The 19783-nt window shown below is 55.9% G+C and overlaps 1 protein-coding gene across 6 annotated transcripts in view; it reads right to left on the bottom strand.

Annotated features, from left to right (window-relative positions):
• Positions 1–19783, bottom strand: part of CAPN15 (calpain 15) — a 59612-nt gene continuing 39829 nt past the window's right edge. For all 6 annotated transcript variants that reach the window (XM_061350778.1, XM_061350774.1, XM_061350773.1 and 3 more), the window contains 11 exons: positions 14247–15753; positions 10414–10622; positions 10018–10201; positions 6752–6975; positions 5415–5540; positions 4543–4695; positions 4198–4359; positions 3276–3505; positions 2932–3092; positions 2472–2650; positions 1–1822 (listed from right to left, as the gene is read on the bottom strand). In XM_061350778.1, coding sequence (XP_061206762.1) covers positions 1645–1822; positions 2472–2650; positions 2932–3092; positions 3276–3505; positions 4198–4359; positions 4543–4695; positions 5415–5540; positions 6752–6975; positions 10018–10201; positions 10414–10622; positions 14247–15731 — 3291 coding nt within the window. In that variant the 5' untranslated portion in view covers positions 15732–15753 and the 3' untranslated portion in view covers positions 1–1644. The remainder of the gene's footprint in view (positions 1823–2471; positions 2651–2931; positions 3093–3275; positions 3506–4197; positions 4360–4542; positions 4696–5414; positions 5541–6751; positions 6976–10017; positions 10202–10413; positions 10623–14246; positions 15754–19783) is intronic.

The following is a 19783-nucleotide window of genomic DNA, read 5'->3' as shown; positions in this document are numbered from 1 at the left end:
TTCAGTACAAAACAAAACTTTATTTGGTCCGTCAGAACCTGAGTTTGAAAACCACCCATGGATAATTCATATGGTACAGGGATTACTGCTTTGATTTACAGTTGATAAAATATCCTATGATTCTGAAGAGCTGGGTAGTATTTACAGGGTTAAAAATATTCACAGCTCAGAGACGGAAAGAAAGAGGGGGGGAAAGGGAACGACAAATCAAAGGAGGAAGGAGAGGGGGAGCAAACAGAATGAAGATACAGACAGAGCTTGGCTCAGTGGCTGCGGGCAGGGATGGTGCCAGTGCAGCCACCCCCCCTCCCTGGGACACAAGGACACGCTGGGCAAAGCCACAAGCCTCCACCCATCCCTACCTGTGGAGGGTGTGGGGTGCAGGCAGCCCCCAGCACCATCCCAGCACCCAGCATCACCCACCCCACACCAAACTGCAGGTTCACATGGCTTGGGAAGGAGCAGAACATCGGGGGACCCCCAAAATACACACACACACACACACACACACACACACACACACACGCACGCACCCTTGTGCTAAGCCAGAAAGCCACCATGCCCTGCAGAAGGGTGGACGGCCAACAGCGCCCCACAGCGCCTGCAGGCATCTGCCTTGTGCTCACTGCTGCCCACAGGGCTTGGCCTCTAAGGATCGGGTGCTCTGCTTTCCCCACCCCCCAAAATCATACCCCCAGGACACGGCAACGTGGTAAAGCCATGGGAGCTGCTCCCCAGAGGCCGGTTCTGGAGCTGTCACCCCTCGGCACGGCATGGGGAGGCCCCTGGGGGGACTGAGTCCCGCTTGGGGCCATGGCTTCACTCCAGGCACTGCTCCCAATGGCTGCCTTTGCATAGTGACTCTGTGTGACGAGGTGAGTGGGGTCCCCTCTGCTGCAGCACTGCTGAGCATCACCCCATGGCCTCGCTGCCCACCCCGAGCAGTGGTGGTGGAGGTCAGCCTGAGGGGTGAGGAAAACCCCCTGGCAGCAGCTTCCTCGAACAACCCAGGGCCACCTCCTCCCCAGCCCCTTCTCCTCCCCAGCCCCAGCATACGGGACACACGAGGTGGATGGAGGGGTCCAGCCAGGAGTGGCACCACGGTGACCTCAACACCCCCTGCTATGGTACCTCGGTGCTATGGTGGTCCTGGCAGCAGACAATGGGGGGGAACAAGACAGTGGGAAGGGGCCGGGGACAGACGGAGGGTCACACAGACGGACAGACATCAGAGGTATATTCTTATTTTTGCAGCGCCAGCGCCCTGGCACTGCGGGAGGGGGCAGAGTCCTGAGCGCAGTGCCTGGGAAGGGCCTTGACCGCAACCTCCAGGCCCCCCTCTCCCACAGCCCCCTGCTGCAGGCAGAGGGCACTGGTCCCAGGGCAGGTTTGGGGCAGGAGGGATCCTGAGATGGCCCCATGCCCACAGCTCCTCATCCAGTGCACAGGGGTCCAGAAGTGCCAGGGCCGGGGGGGCAGTGGGCAGAGCTGGTCCTGGCCCTGCGAGCAAGCTAAGTGCTGGGTGTTGATGCTCTGGCTCTGCCCCACAGCACTGACAGCTCAGGTGTGACCCCAGGCCAGAGGCTCGGTGCAGAGAAGGGGGGAGTGGAGCGGGGAGTGGAGCAGGGAGTGGGAGGCGCTTTGTCATAGGGGCCGGGGGCCATGGAGCCCTGCAACCTCAGGCGTGAGCAGTGGGTTGTGGGTGCCCTTCGTCAACATCCAGTCATTGAGGAAGGCCTGGGTGGCTTTGCGGTGCGCCAGGCGGTGGGTGATGGAGAAGCCAGCGTTACCCTCCAGCTGGGAGAGGATCACCAACACTTGCCTGCAAAGAGAATGGTGTGCTCAGGGCCAGGCAGCTGCCTCTGCCCTGACCATAGAACCATAGAATCAACCAGGTTGGAAAAGACATTTAAGATCAAGTCCAACTGTTCCCCAGCACTGCCAAGGCCACCACTAACCCATGGCACTAAGAGCCTCATCTACACGGTTTGTGAACACTTTCAGAGGTGGTGACTCCACCGCTGCCCTGGGCAGCCTGTTCCAAAGCCTGACCACCCTTTAGGCGAGAAATTGTTCCTAATATCCAGTCTAAACCTCCCCTGGTGCAACCTGAGGCGATCTCCTCACATCCTATCTTGTTAACCTGAGACTGACCCCTACCTCTTAGCCCCGTTCTCCTTTCAGGTGGTTGTAGAGAGCAATAAGGTCCCCCCTGAGCCTTCTCATCTCCAGACTAAACCCCACAGCTCCCTCAGCCGTTCCTCATAACACTTGTGCTCTAGATCCTTCACCAGCTCCATTGCCCTTCTCTGGACCCGCTCCAGCACCTCAATGTCTCTCTTGTAGTGAGGAGACCAGATGATGTGATGTCACCCCAGTGCCCACCCTCTGCCCACACTTCCCTGCCAACCCCAGACGCTGCCTGGCTACAAGCCTCCTGTCTGCCCTCGCCACCCCTGCCTACCCCAGACCTGTGCAGGGGGGGAACGCTGTCCTGTGTTTTGAGGCTCCCGCGCGTGGAGACGACGTTGAAGCTGTCTGTGCAGTCACACTGGACATGCAGGTAGGACTTGGGGTGCCGGTTCTCCACCACCACGATGAGCCCTGCCCAGCCATGCGTCAAGTAGTAGCAGGTCATCCCCTCGCGGCCCTGGGGCAAAGAGCAGGGTCAGGGCTGGCAGGCCTCCGAGCACCCCTGCTCCCAGTCTCAGCCCCTTGACCAGCATCTTCCATCCCCAGCTGCTCAGGTACCCCAGGCAGCAAAGGCAATGGGTTGAAGGAGACAAGGTGGCAACCAGGGCTGGCACAAACCTGCCTGGCCCCTGCCAGACTGAGGATGCAGCAGAGGCAGGGTCCAGGCTCCCACTGTCAGCATCACCCTGACCCCACTGCAGCCACAAGCAGTTGCTGCCCTGTGCCTTCTGCACCCACCTCATGGCGCTCGCCCTTGTTCTCAGTCAGCAGGATGATGGCATCTGCCAAAGTGGTGGGCTGTGCCTCCACCTGCTCCACCATCACCAGCCGGGAGCTGTAGATTGCCAGGATATAGCTGGAATAATCAGTAGCTGGTCGGCTGCTGGTGGGACTGGATGCTGCAGAGACACATGGAGGAAGGAGGGATCAGTGGCACTGTCACCAAGCCCACAACCCCCAGGAGCAGGGTTGCTGCATGTGTAAGCAACCTCCACCCACATCAAGGTCCCTGTGGTGAAGGTCAAAGGCTTTGCCACTGCTGCCCACTGCAAATGAGCACAGCTGTGTGGGGAGCCCCTCACCCTGGAGAGCGCTGGGGCCGGCCAGGGCAGTGTTCCAGTGGTTGAAAGCACAGCACACCACGGCGTACTCGCCCGGCTCCAGCATGACATCGCAGTTGACGAACTTCTTGACAGCCCGTTTGCTGTGAGCCATCAGCCGGCCCAGGCTCAGCTTGTTCCCGCTGGTGAAGGTGGCCCGGAACACCATGATGCACAGGTCTAGCAAGTGGCTGTCCACTGCGTCCGACCGCCTGCACCATAAGGGGAGAACAGTAACATCACTCCAGTGCTGGGCTGCGGAGCACGGGAAGGGCACAGGCAGGATGGCAGATCCAGAGGAAGGGTCACCATAGGATCCCAGACTGGTTTGGGTTGGAAGGCACCTTAAAGCTCACCCAGTTCCAACCCCCTGCCATGGACAGGGACACCTTCCACTAGACCAGGTTGCTCCAAGCCCCATCCAACCTGGCCTTGAACACTGCCAGGGATGGGGCAGCCACAGCTTCTCTGGGCACCCTGTGCCAGCGCCTCAGCACCCTCACAGGGAAGAGCTTCTGCCTAAGAGCTCATCTCAGTCTCCCCTCTGTCAGGTTAAAGCCATTCCCCCTTGTCCTGTCCCTACAGGCCCTTGTCCAAAGCCCCTCCCTCTCCAGGTTTCTTGCAGCCCCTTTAGGAACTGGAGCTGCTCTAAGGTCTCCCCTTACGAAGCCTTCTCTTCTCCAGGCTGAATATCCAAACTCTCTCACCCAGTCCTCCCGCTGCCCCATGTTCCAGCCCCAGAAAAGAGCACATGTGCATGGCTTGGGTTTTGGCTACAACAAAAAGCAGACCTTGAGAACTGGAGAAATGGGGAATGGGGACCCACCCCTGAGCTCTGTGACCCTGCGGGATGGCCTGCAACAAAAGGGTGATGTGTTCAGTCTTTCTCCCAGGTCCAGCTCACCTGCTGCCCTCCTGGAAGAGGGCGAACTCCAGGGCAGCTCGCTCCAACACCGTCAGCGATGTCACTGTCACCGGCCCGCTGGCCTTGCTGGGGAACGTGCCCTGCACACGCACCTCGTGCCAGTCCGAATGGAGCTTGCAGATATCCACTGAGTCAAAATACCTGTGGGGAAGCTGGGCTCAGTCCCGGCAGGGTGCTCTGTGTGGACACTGCTCTGCCTTCTGCTCTCATGCAGACCCTGGCAATACCTTCTCCTGCCCGGCCCACCTTGACCCCCATGTCCTGTTTTCTGTCCCCTGCCTTGCTGCCCACCCCACAAGCTCTGCCTCCTGGGCGCTACCGTACTTGATGAAGTCGCTGTACTCCATCCAGAAGACACCTTCACTGCTGCCGTGGGGCATCAGGTCATGCCGCAGCGGAGTTGGCCAGTGTGGCCACTCATCGGACCAGCTCCCATTCCAGGAGAAGCGGCCCCAGGGGTTTCGGAGTCGCAGTAACCTGAGGGAAAGGGGAAATAGTGTCAGAGGCCCTGAAGGAAGAGGAGCACAAGGAAGATCACCTCCGAGATGCTCTCCCACCTCTGCAGACCCAGACAGCCCCCTGCAGAGGGCACAACACCACTTCTGCTGCTGCCTTTCAAAGCCCTCACAGCATCCTAGACCTAATTTTCTACCCCCACTGTAGCTGGAGATGCTCTTGACCAGCAGCTCTGGACCTGCTGCAACTCCCTCTGCCCTTCCCTGACCAAGGAGCCTGCAGCCAGGCACTGCAGGGAACGGACTCAGCAGGGAAGAGGCTGATGAGTGTGATATGGCTGGAAATGGGGCTTCACTGAGCACCCAAACTGTTGGAGGCAGCACCCATTTCTAGCCCCCACCCTCCAAAAGTGAGAACGGTGCCCTGACTACCTCATGCAAGAGCTCAACTCAATCCTCTGTGTCTTGTGAGACCTGGTGAACCATTCTGCACTCTAGGGTGTGTGGGAGCAGAGCAGCCCTGCATGTGGATGCTGTGCCCATAAAGGACAGCATGTATGGAAAAAAGCACTTGCATGACACCCTGGGGTGCAGAAATAGCCCTTGCTGGCCATGAGAATAGGACACTGAAGAATCCCAAGGTCTTGTCGAACCTGCACTCAATTATCCATTCCCAGGGTTTGTGCTTGGGCTGTGGCAGGGATGTCTGCTGGAACACACCAGCCTCCACCCTGAGCTCACCTGAAGCCCTGGACGTCCCGCACATCCAGGATGGAGTATGCATGCCGTGGACGGAGACCCATACTCTCGTAGGCCACATCATCCACCTTCATGTTGCCTCCTCCACAGGATGCGCCCATGAGGAACCTGCACAAGGGAACAGCAAAACCTCAACGTCCTGCCAGGCCTGGTATGGGGGGAAGCTCATCCCTACTGCTCACAGCACGCAACAGGCTCCCCCCCAGGAGCTTCCTGGATATTCCCTCTCTGCAACAACACTAAGCCTCCCCAGCCACACAGAAAGGCAAGTGGTGCATCTGCCTCCCTTTTGCAGGCTGCTGGCCCCTGCAGGGGTGAGGACAGACTATTTGGAGTGAGAGATCTGCACCAGCCAGGCTGGGGGGGACACCACATGCTGGCACCTATCAGTCTCCCATGGGGCTTCAGCTAACCCAACTGCCCTCCCGCTCCTCCTGCCAGAGCAATAAGGTGTCTGAATCACAAAATAGCAGGTTGGAAGGGATCTCAAGGATCATCTGGTCCAACATTTCTAAGCAAAGTATGACCTAGAGTGGATGTCCCAGCGCTCTGTCCAGCCAAATCTTTAAGGTGTCCAGTGTTGGGGAGTCACCACTTCCCTGGGGAGATTACTGCAGTGGCTGGTTGTTCTCACTGGGAAAAATTTTCCTCTTGTGTCCAGCTGTCATCTCCCCAGGGTAACTTGTGCCCATCACCCCTCCTCTTTTCATGTGACTCCTTGTAGAAAGGGGGTCTCTTTTCTTTGCAGCCACCCTTTAAGTACTGGCACATGGTGAAGACTCCCCCCTGAGTCTTCTTTTCTCAGTGCTGAACAAGCCCAGCTCACTCAGCCTTTCGTCACATGCTTCCCAGTCCTTGGATCATACTGTGGCCCTTCTCTGGATCCTCTCAGCCCATCCACATCTTTTTTGTATATACATTTACTTTTGCTTTGTCTCCTACGGACTGCCTAGAGTCATGTCCAGGTATGGCCAGCAAAGCTGCAATATGTATGGGTGGGAGACACGTGCAGGGTCAAGCACTTCACAATACAAACACCACTGAAAGCAAAGCAAGCGGGCTGGATGCCGGCCACTTCACAACTCCTACAAGAGAGCAGTAAACGTGCACAGGGAACTTCACCAGCATTTTCATTTCATAGGAGGATGAAACAAAGAAAGAATTTCTGAGGAGTTTAAAGGGGGAGCTCCACCAGTGCTCCAGATGAGGTGGTGGGCTCCACCAGCCCCTCTCCTCTGAGCCTCTGCAAGAGTGCTCCCCCCTTCCCCCCTCTCCAAGTGTCCATGCTCCTGCCACGGCACCCTCCTGCCTCATCTTACCCAGCCTCCTTAGAACTCAGCATTTTGGCCCAGATGAGGTCAGTGTCAATGGGCTCCTCGCGAGGGTTAGTGGAGCTGACCTGCAGCATCAGGCTCTCGCAGGGCGCACCCGTTAGTGTAGCCAGGCCTTCAATAGCACGCCCCGCCTGGAGGGCAAAGTACGAACCATGGAGCTTGGCCAGAGCCTTCTCAATGAGGGCGACCCACAGCTGCTTCCTCTGAGCCTGTGGAAAGAGGGAGAAACACGTCACGAGCTGCCATGGGCAGGGGCTGGGAAAGCAAATGCAGCACACGCAGACGAGGCAAAGCCACCCTTCTGCTGGAGATGGAGAGGCAAGAGCAGCAAGACCAGACACCAGGATCTTGGTCACATGAGGAAGAACCCATTCTCTAACTGCTCAGTGTTTTGTTTGTACAGTTCAATTCCACTTAGGAAAACATCCTGGAGTGAATGCCTGTCAGACAGAGCTGCACCCTTCGGGGCCTAGGCAGTCAGGCTGGCAGGGTGGGTGCCCACATTACAAGCTAACTGGCCCTTCCTTCTGCTTCAGCCTGGATTGAAAAGGGTTTAATAACCATAGGATCCCAGACTGGTGTGGGTTGGAAAGGACCTTAAGCTCATCCAGTTCCAACCCCCCTGCCATGGGCAGGGACATCTCCCACCAGACCATGTCACCCAAGGCTCTGTCCAGCCTGGCCTTGAACACTGCCAGGGATGGAGTATAACAGAAGAGGCTATCGAGCACATCTGGAGCAGCTGCCTTTCACTCACACGCTGTTGCAAACCAAAACTAACACACCTTTGGCGAAGGAGGCTGCCTAGAGCACACACAGAGGTGGGACCGAGTAGATTTTACCCATGGAACAGTGATATTGTTTCAAGGACAAGCTCCAAAATTCTCTCAAGCAGATGGGCAAAGTCCTCTACTCCAGCACAGGGACAGTGGCAAGATGTTGTGACAAGATGCAAGTTTTCCAGGGTGGAAAGCTCCCCCTGGAGACACTTTGTTCTGGTGCTAGGCTACTGCTCTTGGCATCTCTACGCTGATTATAGATACGGGAAGAAATGGAGATGTTGCATTAATGCACCCAGGTTTGCAAAGCCTCCATCAGCCACAGGCTTGGGGTGCAGCCGTCACCACCATGTCCAAGTCACTGCAGGGTGGAGCCTCCAGCCGTGCTTCACCTCTCATCCCCAGCATGTGAGACACCTCAGCCCAACCCCTGCCTGCAGTGAAGATGCCAAGGGGAAGGTGCATGAAGGCAGAAGGCAAGGAGACAATAGCATCCACTACAAGCCCAAAAAATCAGGTTTTTAGCCAGTGCTTGGAGGGTAAAAGCCCTGGTGCAGTGTGACTGCGTGTGACTCCCAGGTGGCAGCCGAGAGCTGGGAGAGGAAAGGAGGGCTCTGAAGATTTCTTTCCCATGGATAAAGAAAGCTTGTAAGTGCTTTCCACTGGGGTTTGCATCCTTCACTCAACAAAATCCATGTTGGTTTTTCTGCCTGAGCCACAGCCAGGGAGCTCGGGAAAGAACCTGATTTTCTTTTGCTTTTAAAACTCTGGTTTTCCTTCCTTAGCTCCCACATCCAGCTCCCACAGCTAAACTCTCAGTGGAAAAATCTTGCTAACATTCAGATGCCCCTGGAAACACAGGTAAGGCAAGGCCAGCCCATGAAAAACCTTCCATCAGTAATAATAACAACAACAACAACAGAGCTGAAATCTGTAAGAGAGGAAAGCTGGATGGAAATTAAAAAAGAAAATAGAGAGGCAGGTAAATCTTACACTGAAAATAAGTGCGTCTGGATCCTCTGTGTACTGAGAGGCAAAACGTAGATATCGACTCCTCCTTCTTCCCCTCTCTAAGGTTTTCTCCTTAAGAGGACTGGCTTCAGCAGCTTTGCCCCACTCAGTGTCCCTGTGTCCCAGGGGAAGGTCCACCATGCTGCTGGGAATGTGGCCAGGCAGCTTGGACAGCTGCAAGTCCCTACCTGAAGCCAGGGGTAAGGAGGGTTCTGGAGTCAACTGTGCTGCTGCCCCAAGAGGCCTGTGAGCTTTGACACAGCTCTGGGACAACCAACAGTTGCCCCAGCACTGGGCCGCCTCCACCCTGCAGAGGGCACAGGCTACTGAGCACACTCAAGCTGTACCAACATTAAGGTTCCCCAAATCATAGAATCATACAGAATGGTTTGTACTGGAAGGGACCCTAAGGCTCATCCAGTCCAACCCCCTGCTATGGGCAGGGACACCTTCCACTAGAGCAGGTTGCTGCAAGCCCCGTCCAACCTGGCCTTGAACACTGCCAGGGATGGGGCAGCCACAGCTTCTCTGGGCACCCTGTGCCAGCGCCTCAGCACCCTCACAGGGAAGAACTTCTGCCTAAGAGCTCATCTCAGTCTCCCCTCTGTCAGGTTAAAGCCATTCCCCCTTCTCCTTACCATCAGGCCCCACTTCCCCAGCCAGAGTTCTGTCCTGACATCTACAGATGATGTGGTGTGGGGCTGTGTGTATTTTAAAAGAGGACTGGAATTGACAGAACAAAGTCCAACCCGTCCTGGCTCCGTGGCTCCTCCTAACAGTGGCACTTTGTTTTCTTTGTCAGATTTTGCTGCCTGAGTTTCAATAAAGACGTTCTCAGTCTCCTTCATGGACATGATCCCAGCAAGTGCCGCTGGGCCTGGCAAGCGGGACGGGCACGACAGCACTGACGGCCTGAAGTGGCTGCGGGAGCTCCGTTCATCGCAGCAGATGCCACCTGAGTGTGCTCAGAGCAACTGGGCACTGGCTCGAAACAGGCTGATTTGTTGTCCCTCCCTCTCCACGGTCCCTCCCTGGCAAAGCCAAGCTGCCAGACCTCCCCGCAGAGGAAAGCAACAGCTTTCCCTCAGCCCCCCACAGCACAAAACACTCAGGTTAAAAGAGTTTCCTTTTGCTGCAAAGAATGAAGGTGGCTTCTCAAGCTATTGAACTGCAGGGAGGAGAGAGGGAAAGGCAACTGCAAATGAAATTTCATCACAGCCTGAAAAATGCCCAAAGGGGCCTAAATAGCTTTATATTATGGCTTCAAAGAGCTCAGCTGTCTTGAGGGTGCAGCAAAAAGCAGCATCTTGAGCTGCAACCCCCCCATGCAGAACAAGAGTAGGTGTCTCACAGCAGTACCTCTTCCCACTGCCTCTCCTGGGAGAGCTGGGGATGAGCATCCCCCATCCTTGTGGAGCAGTTCTCATCCCATCCCTCCTTTACCACCCCAAGGCCGCTGACCTGAGAGAAGAGAAGGAACCCGCACTCATCGCAAGGCAGCATGTCATCCACCAGCACTGTGGTCCACGTGCCGTCCTTGCAGAGCCGCACCTGGTAGGCACCCTCGGGACACAGTGTCCTGGTGATCATCACCCGCTCCACCAGCTCAGGCCGCTCAGCCAGCACAGCCAGGGCACTCAGGAACCTGCCGGTGGGAGGGGACACGGCATGGGCAGGCAGCAGGCAGCTGCCCAGCCATGCAGGCGACATGGTAAGGGGTGAGGCAGAGGATGGGCTACACGCCTGGGGGTATAAATGGGTTTGAGTAGGGCTGAGGGATCTGATCTGGATCTGGATGAAGGAGGGGGGAAAGGAGGAAAGGGCAGGAAGGTGTCAGCCCAGCTCACTCGCCCTTACCAGCAGTTCCCCAGCAGTCCCTGCAGGATATCTGAGGGCCTGGGTGTCCGAAACACTGACCACTTCACCGACCGGTCCTTGAAGATGCTACAGTTGATTTCATGGGGTCGCAGCCACTGTTTCACTCTCTGCTGCACGCTGTCGCCTTCTGGGAATCCCACGGACTTGGGCCCAGGGTGAAAACTGTCATCTACAAAATTGACTTTGTTCTGCGAGAGCAAAAGGCAAGGAGAGCATCAATGTGCAGCTGTGTAGCATCCTAGGGTCCCCTAGGACAAGGCTGGCCTGGAGAGCCCCCCCTGCACCCTCAGCCGTCCCGCTTGGGCAGCCCCTTCCGATGCAGGGGACAGCACTGGGGCCGGGTGTCTGCTGGCAATGGCATAGATGCATTTTGTGCCTCAGGTCCAGCGTGCAGCCCAGCCACGAGCTGGCCCAGCTCTCCAGCCTGCAAGTCAAATCTGCCTTCTTGTGTTCCACACAAACCGCCCCTGGCAGGAACCGTCTCACGCTTTGTGCTGGTGCTAAAAGCTGGTCCAGGGGGGACCTTGGCTCTCTCTAGAAGTGGCAAAGCACAAGGAGAGCAAGCCTGCGAGGAGCCAGCTGGCAAACACTGCTCAACCTAAGCCCTGTGCTAAGGGCTGAGCTGCTCCTACTCCAGAGCTTGGCAGTCTTGTGCCACCCCCCCAGGAACATCCGTGGAGGATGTTAGGGGCAGCTTTTGCTATTGTATTTGGCCAGTTGACAAACAGGCAAGGAATTCCAGAGGGAGGATATCCCATAGCCGAGCCCACATGCAATAGCTGCTGCGTATAAAATAATATAGAATTATAGAATCACAGAATCCCAGACTGGTTTGGGTTGGAAGGGACCTTAAAGCTCATCCGGTCCCAATCCCCTGCCACAGGCAGGGACACCTTCCACCAGACCAGGTTGCTCCAGGCCCCATCCAACCTGGCCTTGAACACTGCCAGGGATGGGGCAGCCACAGCTTCTCTGGGCACCCTGTGCCAGCGCCTCAGCACCCTCACAGGGAAGAGCTTCTGCCTAAGAGCTCATCTCAGTCTCCCCTCTGGCAGGTTAAAGCCATTCCCCCTTGGCCTGTCCCTACAGGCCCTTGTCCAAAGCCTCTCTCCAGGTTTCTTGTAGCCCCTTTAGGCACTGGGAGCTGCTCTAAGGTCTCCCTGGAGCCTTCTCTTCTCCAGGCTGAACAACAAATGGTCTGAAGGGTGGATAATCCTGAAGTTATCAGCCACACTGTCAGGACGAAAGCACAGAACTTCAACCAGTGGAGAAAGGTGGCTTTTCAACACAGGTTAACAAAGCGTGAAATAAGAATTAGGATTTCTTTGTTATTGGTAATTAAATGAAATTAAATTCTTTCAGCAAAAGCCAGCTACAATTAAAATTCCAAAGCTTTTATGCACAGCAAACTAGTAGTTGTGTTTCCTCTTTTGTTGCAATCCTGCGTCAATGCTTTCTACATGGTGCCTCAATTAGCACTTCCAGATTCTCTTTAGCAGAAGGGTGTTTTTCAGCTAAGAGATGGCACTATTCAAATACTGATGAGAGCCAAGGACGCACCCCAGTGCGTGCTGCCTTTCCCCAGGGGAGCACCTGCTCCCTGACAGCAACCTCATCCGGGCCTCCCTCCTTGGGGAGCAGCCAGGCTGCTTGGGATCCCACTGTGCAGGGCACCAAGCACACAGCAGTCCTGGAGTCACAGCACGAGCTAGATGTTCCCCGTGGAGTCCTTGTGGTGCTTTTCCAAGAAGCAGCAGCCTTCAGCCTCGCTGGTACCCTGGCCAGGGTCTCAGCAGGGCCAGGACAAGACTGCAGGAGCCCATGGACTTCACCAGCATGATGATGGAGGCAATATGGAGAGCCATAGCAGTGCATTCCCCAGCAGCAAGAGGGAAGCCTGCCTAATGAGCTAGTTACCTTTACACCATGGTGTCCCCCTTCATATATTTCTAAATGCTTTAGAGAAGCTATCACCACAAATATCCCTGTGAGATGGAGGGAAGGAGAGGCCCAAGATCTGCCGGAGCAGTACCAGAGTGGAGGGAAGAAGAGCAGGTACCTCTTCCCATGCCTGGGCAGCAATGAGCCTGCCCACAGATGGTGCCAGACAAACTCTGCTTATTTCTCCTGTAAGCTCATAAATCCAAGCATTGGACCTCCTTCACTCTTCCTGCTCTGCCAACAACCCCCTTCAAGCCCTTCTAGAGCAGAGATGTGACCATCTCCACTGCTACCTCCCCTGGACTGCATGGACCAAGGGAAGCACTACCAGTAGAGAAATTTGTGATGGATGGAGGAAGAGGAAAACAGAAATGGGGCCTCCCCAGTACAGGGGAATGCTCTGCAGACAGAGGTGCAGGGCATGACACAGACAGCAAGAGCTCTGGGCTCTCTGGATCTGCAGAATGTGCTGCTGCATGTTGTCATTCAGAAAGGGAAAAGGATGGTTAATCAGAGAAGCGTGAGACAGTGGGATAAGCAAGAGCATCTGTTAGGATGGACATGTAGCAATTAAAAAACCCTACAAGCCCAAACCAGGATCATTCTCAACAGATTCCCACCCAAGTCAAACATCTCTATGGTCCCAGTCTTGCAAGACGAGGCACAGGCACGGGCACACTCCTCAGATCAGGCAGGAAAAGCACCGTCTGTATGCCAAAATGGGACTGTAACACCCTTTCCATCTGGTTCAGAAGGGCTGGAGGCTTCCCCAGAAAGAGGCCAGAGAAAGAGCAGCATTCACAGGAGCGTCTTATGCCACTCAGATCAAAACCAGGGCCATCAGAGCAGTGTTTGAGACTGAAACCCAACAGATGGAGCCAGACCCTTCACAGTGGTGTGTGCTCCTGAAGCCCTCACCTGGATCCAGGCTCCAGCCAAACCTCAGCCGTCCTTCCCAGAACAGGGGCAAACCATTTGCAGGTGGGCATTCCCAAACATCACCAAGGCCCTGCTCATGGTTTCTGAACATGTTCAGCTGCTGGCAGCCCAAGCAGTTCCCCTGCCTGCACGCTGCCAGTGCTCTGGGCCTGTCTGTTCCAGCCTCACATTTCCTGCACACACACGTCATTTAGTGCAACCAGCAAACCTAGGCACACTCTTTCCCAGCTTTCCCCACACTTGGACAGGGAAGGAGCTGCACTGATTACCTAAGAATGTCCCCTTCAGCCCAGATGTTCTGTCTTATTGATTTAAAACATAGAATCCCACACTGGTTTGGTTTGGAAAGGACCTTAAGATCATCAAGTTCCAACCCCTGCCACAGGCAGGAAGACCTCACCCTAGACCATGTCGCCCAAGACTCTGTCCAACCTGGCTTTGAACACTATCAGGGATGGGGCATTTACCACGTCTTTGGGCAACCTGTGCCAGTGCCTCACCACCCTCACAGTAAAGAATCTCCTCCTTATATCTAACCTGAACCTCCACTGCTTAAGCTTATACACAGCACCCCTTGTCCTATCACTACAGTCCCTGACAGAGTCCCTCTTCAGCATACTTGTAGGCCTCCTTCAGATACTGGAAGGCTGCTATGAGGTCTAAACATCACTAGGTTTCAGAGTTAACACAAACTCTGTCATCCTTGAACCAGGAGTGAACTGTATGAGTCACTTTCACCACAGAGATTCTCTTGCACCCAACTATTACATTCCAGTGTCTGCAAATAGAACCCTACTGTTGCTGGTGAAGATCTTCTCTGGGGCGCAGAAGGCACCTTGCCTGTGCCGAGCAATGCCCAAGCCCCAGGGGGGAGGCAGGAAGGGCCCTCTCCAGGCACAGCCAAGAACAAGAGCAGTTCAGTGAGCACTCACCTCCCGGCAGAAGGTCACAATGTTTTCCCACAGGGCTTTGGCCTCCCCCTCATCCGTCTGCCGCCTCTTCTCCACGTGCATGCTCTCCCGTCTCTTAAGGGGCTTGAGGCCCTTGCGCTGGGCCACATACTGCTGCGGGGTATGGCAGGCCACGCAGTGCTTGGCCTTCAGCTCGTTGAGTAAGGTGCAGGCGGGGCATGCCCACTGGCCCGGCTTCTCCTGGCTGGAGGGCAGCTGGGATGGGAAGAGACGGGCGACCTTGCGTGCAGAAGGGGCCCTGCCGCCGCAGGACGAGGAGCAGCAGCCACCCTTGTCGCCAGTGCCGCAGTCAGGGCAGCGTGGGGATGGCTCACCCTGTGTGCCATGCTCCTGGAAGCCATGCAGCTTGGAGGAGCCACAGGCTTTGCACTTCTGGGCCACCGTGGGGTTCTTGAGGGTGCACTTGGAACAGGACCATGTGGTGAAGTCTGGGCTGGAGGGGCTGCACGGGGTAAACCTCACCGAGTCCCCTGCCAGATTGATGGTGTCACTGCCCTTCTGTGTGCTGCAAGCCTCACATTTACCAGCCCCAGCAGAGTTAAGCAGAGAGCAGGAGCTGCACTTCCAATGGGAAGGACTGACCTCCATCTCCTCCTCCAGCACGCCCAGCCGCTTGTTGGATAGCAGATCCTGGAAGCGGGCAGCAGCAGGGGCAGCTCTGGCCTGACCCTGGGGGGAGCCCTTCTGCCCTGCTGCACCCTGAGCCACAGGCTGGGGAGCTTCGGCACCTGGCATCTGCAGGTGAGGGGGTACCTCCCGGCGGCTCCGTGGGACAGGATTGTTCTGCAGCCCCGGGGAGAAGGGACCGAAGGTTGGTACCTTCTGGCCCTCTTGTTCCATTGCCACTGGGCCCTGGGTGGCCACGGCATCGCTGTCAGAGATCTCTGCAGGGACTAAAGGCTGGGGGGTAGAGGGGGCCATGTGAAACCCAGCAGGGGTGATGACTTCAGGGACGACCAGCGCCTCTGGGGGTATCTTGGGCAGTGAGAGCTTGCGTGGGCCACCACAGGCAGAGCAGGAGTTGGCCACCGGTGTGTTGTGCAGAGTGCAGCGCTGGCAAGCCCAACCACTCTCCAGCTCCGCTTCATCAGGGCTCTTCCCCTCTGAGTCCTCGCTGCTGCTTTCTGCCTTGGCAGCCTCCTCCTTGGATGTGGCCTTGGGCTCCACAAGCACGGTGGGCTTGGGCAAGATGCCATTGATGACAGGCAAGGGGGAGCCACTGGGTCCTGGCTCCGGGGTGAAGCCACATACCTCACAGGTTTCTTTGCCCAGAAAGTTCCTGAAGGTGCAGCGGGCACAAGCCCATTTCTGCTCCTCCACACTGAGGCGCAAGATGTGGTTGAGGTCGGGCTTCTGGCGGGGGGCTTCACATATGGAGCACTGCCGCTGGCCAACGGGGTTCAGAAAGGTGCAGCGGGTGCAGGACCACTCGCGGACAGCAGCCATGGAGCCAGGAGAGTGGGAATGGCTGGAAGAGAGAAGACAACAGCGTGAGGTCAAGGCCACCCTGACTGCAGGGGTACCACATGTGTCCTGGGCTGGCACAGTCAGCATCTTGCTTCCAGAAAGGGGACAACCACCAATCCAGTCATCGCTCTCCAGGCACTTATTCCTCTGGCACTGACAAACCATTTTTCCAAGTGCATGGAAACACACTGGCTTCCACCCAAAACACTTCAGGAAGGGCACAAGAAAAAGCCCCACAACCTTACTGGCTCCACTCTCATGTCAGGAATGCATGCTGGTGAGCAAGCACCCTGCCTCTGCACTCACCCTCAACACCTGGTACATCTGCAGCTTGCTTGCAACTCTCTGGAGGAGGTGACACCATGCTGTGCCTACCTGCTGTTCTGAGGGCCAATTCGTTCCCCCTTTGATGTCACTCTAGCTTCACTTTCTGCTACTGTCTCTCTTCTCCCCTTTTGGCTGGCCATCATGGGCACACTGTTTACCTACACTGGGATAACCAGACACCGCCAAGCAAGGAAAACCAGGTTTGTGGTGTACAGTGGTACCTGGCTCTGGGGCCAGAATCCTGACCTGGCCTGTCTGCAGCAGCTTCTGTGCTGGAGCCAAGGTGGATTGTGGTGCACCAGTGCTGGGACATGTCCCCTGCATGATCTGAGCTCAGGGGCACTGTGTCCCAGCTCCAGGTCCTGCCCTGCTTACCTGGGAAGTGCAGAAGTAACACCATCAGCACCAGCCCTTGGTTTCAACCTCCAGTGATGCTCAGAGATGCCTGAAACCCTAATGGAGAATAGGTCCGATGCACGTTGTGCCAGGGCAAAAGATCCTCACAATGTTTTCTAGGCAGGTTCAATGTTCACAAGGAGCAGTGCAGCAGCAGCACCAGCTCCGCAGCCCACAGCAACCTCGGGGCTTGCAGGAAGCAGCTCTCCTTCCCCACAGCCCTCCTGGTACTTTCAGGAAGGCAAAGCCACGCTCACACATAGGCTGATGAGCGGCAGAAGGAATCCCAGTCCTGCCTGGTGCCCTTTGTCCCCTGCTCAGGGGCAGCTCCTGGAGCTTTGAGCAAAGGTGGGGCTGAAACAGAGCTTTCTGCTTCCTCCTCCTCCAAACAAGGGCAAACCAGTTCTCCTTGAGGTAGCTGCGCAGCACGAGCCTGGAGCTCTTCTGCTGTGCACTCGTGCTCCCAGATAATGCAGCCAAGTCTAAAGTCTCAATCTTGAACCCAAGCTCCAGCCCAGCTGCGCTTCTCTGCAGCTGACCTGGTCCCCTCCAACTCCTTCCACACTGCCCTGCTTGCCCAAGATCCTGGGCAGGGACAGCTCTGCAGGAAAAGCCTCCAAGTGTACCCCATGCCTCAGCTCTCAGGAACAGCAAATTCAGGCCAAGCCAGACCAAGGAACAAGCAGCCTAAATCATGGGAGCTGCACCACAGTGGGCTCACTGTTCTTCCTGCTCTAGCAATGATCTAGTTCAACCCTGACACTGGCTGGAACAAAGAAGGGAAAGATGTTTAATGGCGCAGAGGAAAAACTCTGAGATGCTGGTGGGGAGGGATCCAGGTTCTGGCTGCTCTCCAGAATCCCAAGCACAGCACCTGTACAGCCAGCTTCCCAAGGCACTGAGCAGCCCGCATTGCACCAGTGGGGTCCTGAGGGGACACAGGATGCAGCAAGAGCCACCCCAGGGAGGAGGAGGGTGGCCTTCCCCATGGCTGGGTACATGAGAAACTCCCCTAGGAATACTCCAACAGCAACAACCCAACCACATTTCCAGGTGGTGTTCCACAGCCATAGAAAAAGCAGCTCCCCCTCAGCAAGAGACCAGACCCAGCCTTCAGCTCTCTTCTTAAATCAACCGTTTCTCTAAATAAAGCCTGAATTCAAGAAATCCATTTTATTGCAAGAGAGAGCTTGAAAATTCCTTCTGCTTCATACACCATGACTTCATAGCCTGAACTTTACAAGGTATTTCTTTACTGGAGTTATTTAAGGAATCTTTCCCAGCTAAGAGAAATATAAACATTGATTTTTCTGCCTGAAGGCCTCCAGCTGTGGAGCCGCACATCCTCTCCCTCTGGCAGCGTCATGCCCAGGTTGGAAAGAAGAGAGATCACTCCTCAAGCAGACAGAGGGAAGGAGCTGCCCACCCAGCCCCAGCAGAGGCAGGGAAGCAAATGGGGCCATGAAGGGCCGCGTGATCCTGTCACATCCATTTGTTTTACTGGCTGAGGTTCGTCAAACTACAGGCATCAGCAAAAGGCAAGCAAAGGCTGTGAGCAACTGTGCCATGCCTGTCCTGCAGTGTCCCACACTGTCACCCAGTGTACACTGGCTCCCAGAAATCCACCCCTGCATGTAGATGCTGCATTGCTCACCGTGGATCAGGAGCCTCCAGCCACCAACCTTTGCACGCACCACGCACACCCAGGGACCTACCCAGGTGGCCAAGGCTTCTGGCCATGCGCTACAGGACCATGGAAAGAAATCCCCTTGTCCCTTCCCATAGCAATAGAGAGAAAGGAAAAACCAGGGTAACTAAAAGACAGAGGTACCACATGATGCTGGGGTGAACTGCATCACCAGACCTGCTTGATGAAGCAGCAGCCATGAGCTGCGGGCTTGGGGAGGCAGCACCTTCATTCGGCTGGACAGGAGATTGAAGCTCGAGGCAGCAAAGAAGGAGGTGGAAGCCAGGACACCACAATGCTCTCCTCAGAGCTGTGATACCAACCCTAGGAGGTGTGACGCTCCCTGGATGCACTGTCCCTCTCCTGGTTCCCTCCTCTCTCACATGCCACAGGAGCTGGCTCCCAACACTGTCCACTCCATGGACACCACCCTGTGTATTTCTGGGATTTCCATCCACTTGCTTTTCTCCACTGTCATCTCTCAGGAAAACCTAAAACCTCCCAGACAGGCCATCAGCTCTTCCCTCAAGGGTGGGAAGGGTTGATGTGTCTCCCCTTGCCGCAGCAGGGCCACCAGTGTGGCAAGCTCTGACAGGGGACATCCCTGCCTTCTTCTCCCCAGGCACCACATACTGGTGCCCAGCAGCCATGCAAGCTCATGGGAGATGCACAGATCCCACAGAAACGGGACATGCATCTTCATTTGTACCCCATGAGCCACCAGCTCCCCAGCTAGGACTGATGGACAATTCAAGGCCCTGCCTGGAGCACCAGGCTTAGTTTAAGGGTCCAAAGACCACAGAGGGCACAAGGCTGGAACCTGCCCTTACATGGTACAACCCACACCAGCACACAGTGGATCACAGCAGCAGCTCCCACTCAAAAGTTAAGTGGATGAAGGAGAAACCCATCTGCAGCCTGCCCAAGCCTGTATTCCTTCCTACAAAGCCTGGCTGGCTCCTTTCCCGGCAGGCAAGGAGCCTGTGTGAAGAAACGCAGTTGTCTCCAACACCTATTCACCAGCCCCATCTGCTGTATGATAACACACACGCTCATCAGCCCCACAGAACTCAACTGAGATAAACATCACCTGCTACCTTCCCAGGCACGTGTGCAGGAGAGGACACAGCGACCTGGCAAAGTCACCCACCCATGAGACATCGTTGCTCGGGATGGGGACACTTTGCAGGGATAATGAAGGCTCTCAGCAGCCTGGGATCTGGTAGAGGCTCTTTTTGGGTGCATACAGTGAGGAAATGGAAACAGCCAAGAGCCCCCCACCTCCAGCAGCAGACAGGGCCACGCTTCCCACCACAGCAGCTCTGCCCAAATAAGACACAGTGTACATCAGCTGGCAGGAGACAGCACTACCTTGGCAGGGCTGCATCTACCTTGGCAATCACAACAATGTAATTATAACACTTAAAATGTAATATAGAAGGTACTCAACCAAGTAGGCAGCTTTCAGCATGCTGAACCGCACTGGTCGCTGAGTTAAGGAGTGCTACCAGGAGCCCACTGCCGAGGTGACAGCATCTGGAGAGGGCTGCTGTGCAGGCAGGACCCAGCAGCAGAGCTGCCCAGAAGACATGTGGCTTTTTCCCTCAGGACACCAATTCCA

Source organism: Neopsephotus bourkii, unplaced genomic scaffold (assembly GCF_033783945.1).
Source record: "Neopsephotus bourkii isolate Nb327-2 ecotype Australia unplaced genomic scaffold, CSIRO-AGI_Nbou_v1 NB_533, whole genome shotgun sequence".
Lineage (NCBI taxonomy): Eukaryota > Metazoa > Chordata > Aves > Psittaciformes > Psittacidae > Neopsephotus > Neopsephotus bourkii.
Note: the sequence above shows the minus strand (reverse complement) of the source record. Positions and strands in the feature narration are given on the sequence as shown.